The sequence below is a fragment of the Molothrus ater genome, chromosome 15 (assembly GCF_012460135.2).
Source record: "Molothrus ater isolate BHLD 08-10-18 breed brown headed cowbird chromosome 15, BPBGC_Mater_1.1, whole genome shotgun sequence".
In the NCBI taxonomy this organism is placed as follows: domain Eukaryota; kingdom Metazoa; phylum Chordata; class Aves; order Passeriformes; family Icteridae; genus Molothrus; species Molothrus ater.
The window spans coordinates 15,178,693-15,187,430 of record NC_050492.2 but is presented as its reverse complement, the minus strand read 5'-3'; the positions used below and the strand labels follow the sequence as shown (position 1 = coordinate 15,187,430).

The 8,738-nt window shown below is 60.3% G+C and overlaps 2 protein-coding genes across 2 annotated transcripts; both read right to left on the bottom strand.

The window, feature by feature from the left end:
* Nucleotides 1-105: 105 nt before the first annotated feature.
* Nucleotides 106-3,036, bottom strand: DOK3 (docking protein 3). Its single transcript, XM_036391675.1, has 5 exons — nucleotides 2,980-3,036; nucleotides 1,382-1,675; nucleotides 1,162-1,255; nucleotides 904-1,076; nucleotides 106-822 (listed from the first exon to the last, which is right to left on the bottom strand). The coding sequence occupies exons 1-5, from the start codon at nucleotides 3,034-3,036 to the stop codon at nucleotides 106-108; spliced, it is 1,335 nt and encodes a 444-aa protein (XP_036247568.1).
* DDX41 (DEAD-box helicase 41) lies at nucleotides 2,687-8,695 on the bottom strand. Its single transcript, XM_036391674.1, has 17 exons — nucleotides 8,596-8,695; nucleotides 8,412-8,510; nucleotides 8,168-8,327; nucleotides 8,013-8,087; nucleotides 7,670-7,730; nucleotides 6,881-7,017; nucleotides 6,648-6,720; nucleotides 6,319-6,472; nucleotides 6,087-6,223; nucleotides 5,749-5,911; nucleotides 5,529-5,660; nucleotides 5,283-5,354; nucleotides 4,968-5,064; nucleotides 4,494-4,643; nucleotides 4,291-4,362; nucleotides 4,083-4,193; nucleotides 2,687-3,865 (listed from the first exon to the last, which is right to left on the bottom strand). Exons 1-17 carry the CDS (start codon nucleotides 8,617-8,619, stop codon nucleotides 3,729-3,731), a joined length of 1,854 nt encoding a protein of 617 aa, XP_036247567.1. The 5' UTR covers nucleotides 8,620-8,695; the 3' UTR covers nucleotides 2,687-3,728.
* Between the last annotated feature and the right edge of the window lie 43 nt (nucleotides 8,696-8,738).

The following is an 8,738-nucleotide window of genomic DNA, read 5'->3' as shown; positions in this document are numbered from 1 at the left end:
AGCGGGGAGGCTCGAGCTGCCCCGCCCGCCCCCCCCCCACTCCTCACAGCGGCGGCGGAGCCGGGTCCGGGAAGGGCCTTTATTGACCGAACGGCACCGGCCACATCAAGCCCAGTCCCGCGCTCCGGGGCTCTCCCGGCTCAGCAGCCGCACCAGCTTGGCCCGAAGGGTGCTGTGAGGTTTGTGCCCGGAGCGCCCTGACAGCGCCTCCTGCCCTCCGCGCCCCCAACCCGCGGCCCGGGGGGTCGGTGCCATGGCGGCCCGGTTGTCATAGACGGGCCCCCCCTCACTGCTGTGGCCCTCGGGGGCCTGTCGGCACCCCAGCTCCCACTGCCCTTCCTCCTCCTCTTCCTGGGCCCCGGCTGGATGTGGTTCTGCAGTGAAGATGTTCTCGTAGAGATGCTCAGGGAGCGGCTTCCCCACGGCCCAGGGCTCCCCAGAGCCTGGCTGCCCTGACACAAAGAGGGGCTGCTGGCCCCGGGCGATGGAGGCATAGACGATGGGGCATGAGGCCTCTGGCTCCGGTGGGGTGAAGCGGAGGAGGTTGGCAGGGGGGTGGGAGGCAGGCTGTGTGCCCCCCAGGGCTGAGCTGGGCTGGGGATCATCATTCCCAGGCCCCCAGGGCTGGGGATCAAGGCCCTGTGCAAAGAGCTGGGGCTCTGAGACACAGAAGAGTCTGGGCTCCAGGGTGTCCTTGCCCTGCTGCTGGCAGGCAATGGCAGCAGCCACAGCCCGGCAGAGCTCAGGGGCCCGTGGGGTGCTGAAGGTGAAGGTGCCCTCGCCGGAGTCACTGCGGCGGCCAGCCTCGAAGGAGAAGACAGCCTGCAGGGTCAGAGGGGAAGGTAAGAGGCTGCCACCCACCCTGGGCAGGCAACAGCCCCCAAAAGGGAGTGGGGGACTCACCTGATCCTGGCCAAACTTGCGAAGGAAGGGGTAGGGCCAGGTGAGCAGGGGCTGGCGGGATTGGGGGTCCTTCAGCGTCAGGCTCTGGGGAAGGGCTGAGAGCAGGTAGTGCCCGTGCAGCCCGCAGCGGGTGGCTGCGTCTGTCTGGACGACCAGCACCAAGAATTCAGTCACTGCGGGAGCCAAAAAAACCAGGGGTCAGCACTGCAGCACTGAGCTGCAGCCCACCCCAGCCCTCTTCACCACCCCTGCACGTACGGTCCTGCCAGGACGAATAGAGAGAATTCTCCTCCATGGGGACAGCGGGGCTGGGCTGGGTCCTGGCATTACTCGGCACTGTCTCTTTTCCACCCTGAAACAAAGGGATGTGAATATGACCTGGGACAGGAGGGGGAGAGCACAAATCCCCTGCCTGCCCTGGAGCTTCCCAGCTCACCCAAGTCGGGCTCTTGGCCGTCTCTGCCAGACCCCTTGGTACCTGGAAGGCCAGCTGGCAGAGCTGGGTGATCCATTCATCGCGCTGCTCGGCTGCCAGCACATAGTTCTTCTCCGTGGTGGTGAGGTAGAAGGCAGCAGTGGCTTTGGGGCAGCTCTGGGTGCCCGCCGGGCCCACGGAGACGCAGTCAGAGAGGCGGATCACGCGGCGGGCACAGCGCTGCAGGGACATCTTCTCTGGGACCGTGCCATCATCCCGCACGTCAAACTTCTCCATGCGGGCCACGCCGGATGGGCTGGCAGCAAACAGCTGTGCTCGCATCTTCCTCCAGGACCTCTAATGCATAGAAAGGGCAAAGGCAGGGAAAAAATGGGTCAGCAAAGAGCTGGCTGCTGTATCTATCTGGCAGCACTGCCCTCCATACAGGGCACAGAAGGGCACAGGGGAGTCCCGGCACACACCTGCCAGGTGTTGCTGGAGGGCACAGAGAACAGGGCCCAGCGCAGACCCCTGAACTGTGGGGCAGGGCAGGCCTGAAGCTGGGCTGAGGGGGGCCTTGCCCTGAGCGGGCTTGGCATGGCTCACTGGGTGAGTCACACTCACTCCTGGCTCCCTGAGCACCAGGTCCTGCTCTTTGTTCCCTGCTGCAAGTGCTGGCCTGCCGACCTGCAGCTGAGCTCTCGAGCTGTTCTCAGGACAGACCCTGATGCAAATTAAAGCCATTTTGAGCTGCTGAGGCTCCTGCTGGCAGCCTCACATCTGCTGAGCAGCCTGCTTCCTCCCAGGGGAGCCTTGCAGCACCAGCACCATGCCAGTCTGTCATGGGATAGCGGGGGCGCGTGCCACCATATACCTCAAAAGTGCACAGAGCCTCCGCCCTGCAGGAACCAGATGCAGCCAAGCACCCAAAATACCCACCACCCCCAGCCCACCTGCCTCCTCCATGGCAGGGCACCAGCTCGTCACACACAGGGCTGCCTGCTGAGCTTCCAGGGCTTGGTTCTTGTTCAGCAGGGAGGTCAGAGTGCAATTGCAGCCCCACACATCCACTGAGACCCCCACAGGACATGGCCACCCTACCATGGTGTGACCAGCCCAACCTACTTCGCCCACACCCGACAGCTCCCTGGAGCTGGCCCAACCCCAGGTACTCTCACTGTGTCACCCATACCCTGCCCCGAGGGCTGTGGCACTCAGTGCCCCCTCCAAGGGCACAGAGGAGCAGCCACAAGCCACCAGGGTGTCGCTAGATGTGCTGGCCCCGCAGGGCCAGGCCGATGGAGGGCACAGAGACACGTCCCACGTGCTGGCCCAGGGCCCCACTCACACACACACTCACACAAACGCTGGAGCTGCGCCATATTAACGCATGTTTATTCTTCCACTGAGACTCACGCGGTGACCAAGCAAGAAGAACCCAACACACGGGCAAGCCAGAGTGGGTGCCCACACAGATGGGTCCCCTCAGCCCCACAGGAAAGCCCCATTTATGGAGCTGCTGAGCCCAGGGCTCCCCCAAGGGCAGCTCCAATGGGTCTGGCTCCAGTCGCCCCTTCCCAGGCTGCTGAGGGCCCAGCCCCAGGCCCAGCCTCATGACAAATCAGGGCAAACCCTCTACCAACCCCAAATCCACACTTTACCTTTCCAAATTTGGTGTGCTGCACATAAAGGATCCCATCCTTCACTGGTCTCTCCATGGGCCCAGTTCACCCTGGCAGCCAGCGCAAGGATAAGGGACTCTGGCTACCCACAGCGCAGAAAATGTGACTGCTGCAGTCGAAGGAAAGGCATGGGGCAGACTTCCGTCTCAGAGAGACTTCCCCTTTTTGGGGTGTGGGATGGGGGGCAGAGGCTGGGCCACAGGAGGTGTCCATGTGCCCGCCCTCCCCCTCAGAGCAGGGCAGTGGGGCAGAACGCGGGGGCAGAGCACAGGAAGCATCTCGGGGAGCGCCTGACATGAGCATGGCATGCTCCACCTCACCCTGGCTGTGTCCTCCCAGCACGTCCGGGGAGACAGGAACAGCCACCCGAGAATGCACAAATCCAGGTGAGGGAGATGGGCCCAGAGAAACTGGGTGGATTTGTGAGGAGCAACACAAGACCCTGACCTCACCACTGCATGGGGTTGGCAGAGGCAGCAGAGCAGTCGCCCCACCTGGGGCTTTCTCTTGCCCTGAGGCACTGCTACCTGCTTGTCCAACACAGCATTGATGTAATGGGCTGTTGCAGCACAGCTCCATACATTTCCTTCCGGGACAGGAGCTTCATCAGGCTGAGCTGGCAACAGTCCCAGTGACCAAAATTCTGGAAAAGGGCCCACAGCAGTGCAAGAAAGGCCCCTGGGCTGACAGGAAACCCAGGCCCACCCAGGAGCAGCACACCCTCCAGGCTAGAAGTCCATAGAGCTGTGGGCCAGGTAGTCCTTGCGGCCAATGTTGCTGACTTGCTTGGTCTGCATGGCCTCCAGCTTGGGGCAGTCGGTGATGCGATGGCCCAGGCCACCACAGAAGGCACAGCCCCGCTCACCTGCAATGGGAGAGATGGGGTCAAGGCCAGAACAGCACAGAGACATGCCAGAACAATACACTGCCACACAGTGGGGACAGCAGCCCCCACCCCAGAACCAAGGAGCTACACCAGTGTCTCCCCAGTGTTGTGGCACTGGGAGCTGGAGGGTCCCTTCCAGAGCCCAGGTTTTGCAGCAGCCCCATGGGGGTCCCTGTGTGAGCCTGGGGTCTCTCACCATTGATGTCCAGCATGGTCTCATCCCCACAGTGCAGCACCTGGAGCACAGGTGGCACCTTCTGCTTCGCCTCCAGGAGCAGAGCCTTCAGGTCCATCAGCACTGACTCATCTGGGGGCAGAGACACAGGTCAGGCAAAGCCATCCTGCTTGCTCAGAACACCCCCTTGGCACTGCCCAGCTGCCCCCAGCCCTGTGCTGTTCCTCACCACAGGCCTTGTTGATGAAGGTGGTGGCAATGCCAGTGTTGCCTGAACGGCCCGTACGCCCGATGCGGTGAACTGTGGAGACAAGGACAGGATCAGTCCTGGGTGAGCACAGTGTGACAGACCATCCCTGCCCCAGGACACGGCAGGGACAGGCACAGAGCCTTGCTGGCCTCTAGACCCCTCCCACGAGGCCCAGTGCCCACCATAGTTCTCAATCTCCTCTGGCATGTCGTAGTTGATGACGTGCTGGATGGCTGGGAAGTCCAGGCCCTTGGAAGCGACATCAGTGGCAACCAGGACATCCTTCTTCCCATCCCGGAAGGCCTCAATGGCCTTTGTCCGCTCTTCCTGATCTACAAAGGCCCAGCAGAAAAGATCAGTGAGGGCAGAGCTCCCAGTCCTACCTACTGCAGCAAACACTGTGGCCTCAGAGTCAAGCATCGCTTCCTTGGGCAGCCTTTCTCCCAGTGAGGGAGCAGAGGGGCCTCTACATCCCATAGGGACCTGCACTGTGTTTATGCCTGCTCTGTACAACGTGGACCTCATGCCTGACACTGTCACAGCCTTTCCTCACACCATCAACAACTGCTCCAAGCTGGCACCTCCCATGGCCACACACATTCCTGGCAGGAGTGGGGTCACACAGGAGCCCAGGCCTCTCTGGGATCCTCACTGACCTTTCCCTCCGTGGATGGCCACAGCTTCCACACCCTTGAGCAGCAGGTACTCGTGGATTGCATCGACATCTGCCTTCTTCTCTGCGAAGATCAGCACCTGGGGCAGCACAGGCATCATATCAGAGCCCTTTCTGCAAGCTGGCAATGCTGGCACCAGCACAGCCCCCTGGGGAAGCCCATTCCCTCTTACTGAGCAGAGCACACAGCACTGCTGATCCCCAGCATGGCTCAGTCATGTGCCCACTCCACACAGGGGGTCCCTCCTCCCAACTCCCCCATGCCCCAGCATGACCACATTGTCCCCAGCATACTCACAGGTGGGGGGGTCTTCTGCAGGCACTCCAGCAGATACACCATCTTGGCCTCCTCTTTCACATACTCCACCTCCTAGGAACAAGCAGAGACATGGGTCAGGCAGCAGAGGAACTGCCACTGCTTGGTACCCCTTAGCCGGGAAGGAGGGTCATGAACCCCAGCTCCCTGGCAGAGAAAGGAATTAAGTGCCCTCATGAATGTTTCTGGCCTCCCACACAGGCACAAGGGAGCACCCAAAGACCTCACCTGCACAACATCCAGGCTGGCAGCGCCTGCTCGCCCAACGTTAATGGTGATGGGCTTCACCAGGGCACTCTTGGCAAAGTTCTGGATCTTCTTGGGCATTGTGGCACTGAAGAGGAGGGTTTGCCGCTGGCCCTGCACAGGGAAGAAGCCTTCAGCACTCACCCAACCTGGTATATAGAGGACTGAGCTTCAGGGTGCCCCTATCGTGGCAGCTCAGTACCTTGAAGTAGGAGAAGATGGTGCGGATGTCCCCCTCAAAGCCCATATCAATCATCCTGTCAGCCTCATCCAGGGCCAGGTACCGGCAGATGTCCAGGCTCACCATCTTCTTCTGCAGCAGGTCCATCAGGCGCCCGGGGGTTGCCACCATCATGTGCACCCCACTGTGGGGTGAGAGGAGGCTGCAGTCAGGCCCTTGGCATTCCTGCCCCATGCAGGACACCTCCTTGGCACACAGCTTTCACCCCTATGCTCTCCTCAAGCCAGGGTGCCACTCCTTAGCTCCCTGCCAGCAAACAGAGCAGCTCCAGCCCCATGGACTCCCCCAGAAGGTCTTACTGTTTGATGGTCTCCATCTGCTCCTTGACAGACATGCCCCCGATGCAGAGGGCGCAGCGCAGCGGGGGCAGCCCATCCTCCTGCAGCAGGCGGCAGTAGTACTCCAGGATGCCGTGGGTCTGCCGGGCCAGCTCCCGCTGCAGAGACAAAACCAGCTCGTTCCTACACCTCTGTGCAGGCAGAATTCAGGATTGCAACTGCAAGTCAATCCCAGCCTCCTCCTGGCACTCACCGAGGGACAGATGATGAGTCCATAGGGTCCCTCTCGCTTAGAGAATGGCAGCCTCTTCTCCTGCTCCAGGCAGAACATGATCACAGGGAGGGTGAACACTAAGGTCTTCCCAGAGCCAGTGAATGCAATGCCAATCATATCCCTTCCTGAGAGTCTGCCAAAGAAACGGGGCCAGTGGAGAGGAGGAACATGATGGAACAGCTCAAACCTCCAGGGCTGAGCAAGGTGACAGGGTGCATCTGTCACCAGGGAAGAGCCCCTGGTCCGCACCCCTGAGCAGGCTGTGGGAACAACTGCTCACTACTCTGGCATGGGGACAGAGCACTCACATTGTGGGGATGCCTTGGATCTGTATGGGTGTTGGCTGCTGGATTCCTTTTTTCTTCAAGCCTCTCAGGATAGCTGTCAGAGAACAAGGGACAACGCACGTTCATGACCTGAACCATTTCCTCTCTTTTCCCACTCAGGTCCCAGCAGCAGCTCTTCCACCAGTGACAAACACCCCTCAGGCCAACAGCCAGGAAAAAGGTGGGATTGCTTCCAGGCTCCACTCCTGGCCTACCTGCTGGGAACTTCATCTCCTTGAAGCTCTTGATGGGGGGTGGGATGCCCTCCCCCTCCACCAGGATGTGGTACTTCTTGCGCACGCGCTCGTGCCGTGCCTCCGACATGCCCAGGATGTAGCGAGGGGCTCTCCAGCTGTGGTAGCAACAGAAACAGGTGCACAATGAGGCCAGGGCTCCAGAACCAGCAGCTCCCATTGAAGAATTCAGGGGAACTCCCTGTTGGGCTCCAACATCCTCCCAGATAAAAGAGGTAACCCCAAGGGGCTCCATGGAGTGAGTGCAGGAGCAGATCTGAGCCAGTTCCATGAATAACAGCTGAGAACAGCCTATGGATGGTGGATGGAACACGCCAAAAACATCTGGACACACCTCAATCATCTCTCTGACACTGCCTCAGAATCACTGAAGTTGGAAAAGACCTCTGAGATCAATGAGTCCAATCTTTGATTAATCACCACCTTCCACTGCTGCCTCAAACAGCACTGGCTCCAAAGGTTCCTCCAGACTCTTTCTCTGGCTTCGTGACCTCCCAGACCTGAAGACCAACCCTCAGACCTTCTAGTTTAACATAAATGTCCTTTATCAAACTTTATTCTATACAAAACAACATCCAATGTGACTCAAAAGCATTTGATTTTACAGATAATGACACAAACCCAGTCACTCAGGCAAGAGGCTGCAGAGCTGCACTGCTCCTGCAAGACTCTGTGGGTTTTAGTTCTCTTCAGCCACCATGAACTGATGTTTTCAGAAGTACAACTTCTGAGCTGTGCTGTGAAACCTACCTGGTTTTGATTGGGTCATCATAGGTGATGCCCTTGGCCATCTCCTTCACCGACATCAGAGCTGCAGGAACAAACATCATCAGTCAGAGCAAACTCTCCTCATCCACATCAACCTCACTGGGCAAACAGTTTGGGAGATCATGTCTGGAGACAGAAGAGGAGGAGCAGCACAGACAGCCCCTCTGGCACAGGAACACCCAGTGGTGCTGTGCCCAGAGCCCTGTCACAGCCATGTCTCAGCTAAGGCAGGCAGTGCAAGCTGAGGGCACCCATTGTCACCTCCAGCTCTCCTGCTGCCCTGGGAGCTCTGGAGACACATCTGAGACACAGAGCTCCCACTCACCTCGGCCCTCTGCCACGCTCTCCAGGATCTTCTCTTCCTCCTTCAGCTGCTTCTCCTTGGCTGACTCCTTCCGAGCTGGGGGAAAGCAAGAAAACAATGAGGGGGTTTGCTGTCCTCTGAAAGCCACCCAGTGCCGCCACCAGCCCCTCCCTTACCTTCCGCCTTCTCCTTGAGGTGCTGGTGCTGGTCCAGCAGACTGATGTTGGACTGGGGTCCCAGCGGGATGTCATCCTCGTCACCGCGCTGCTCGCTCCCGCTGTCCCGCTGCTCCTCCTCGGACACCACCTTCCGCCGCATCTGCAGCAGCTTCTGCAGCTGGAAGGACGCGGACGGAGTGAGCAGCTTGGCGGCGGGAGGGCCGCTCGGAGCCCTCCCCGGGCAGCCCCGTTACCCCATTACCATCTGCTGCTTGCGCTGCTTGACGGGCACGTAGGGCACGTAGTCGTCATCATCTTCTCCGGACAGGTCGGACGTGTCCGCCGGCTCCTCGCGCTGCCTCTGTGGGGAGACACAAGTTGAGGGGAGCCTGGGGCGGCATCGGGAGCGCGGAGCGGGCGGTACCGGGGGCCGGGCCCGCTCCCACCTTCCGCTCCGCCACGGCCTCCATAGCTCCTTCCCGGAAGACACACAGGAAGTGACGTCATCGCGCATACCGCCATCGCCTAGCAACGCGCAGGGAGCGCCACTGGGCGGGAGCTGCGACTCGGCACGACGGGTCCCCGCGGC

Excerpts from the sequence above, each read along its gene's own strand:
- DOK3 (XM_036391675.1), bottom strand. The coding sequence starts at position 3,036 with ATGGAGAGACCAGTGAAGGATGGGATCCTTTATGTGCAGCACACCAAA. Across the intron at positions 1,077-1,161 it reads CTATTCGTCCTGGCAGGACC|TGACTGAATTCTTGGTGCTG; the intron begins GTACGTGCAGGG and ends TGGCTCCCGCAG. Across the intron at positions 823-903 it reads GCAAGTTTGGCCAGGATCAG|GCTGTCTTCTCCTTCGAGGC; the intron begins GTGAGTCCCCCA and ends CTGACCCTGCAG.
- DDX41 (XM_036391674.1), bottom strand. The coding sequence starts at position 8,619 with ATGGAGGCCGTGGCGGAGCGGAAG. Across the intron at positions 6,721-6,880 it reads GGAGATGAAGTTCCCAGCAG|CTATCCTGAGAGGCTTGAAG; the intron begins GTAGGCCAGGAG and ends GTTCTCTGACAG. Across the intron at positions 5,661-5,748 it reads CCATCTTCTCCTACTTCAAG|GGCCAGCGGCAAACCCTCCT; the intron begins GTACTGAGCTGC and ends TTCCCTGTGCAG.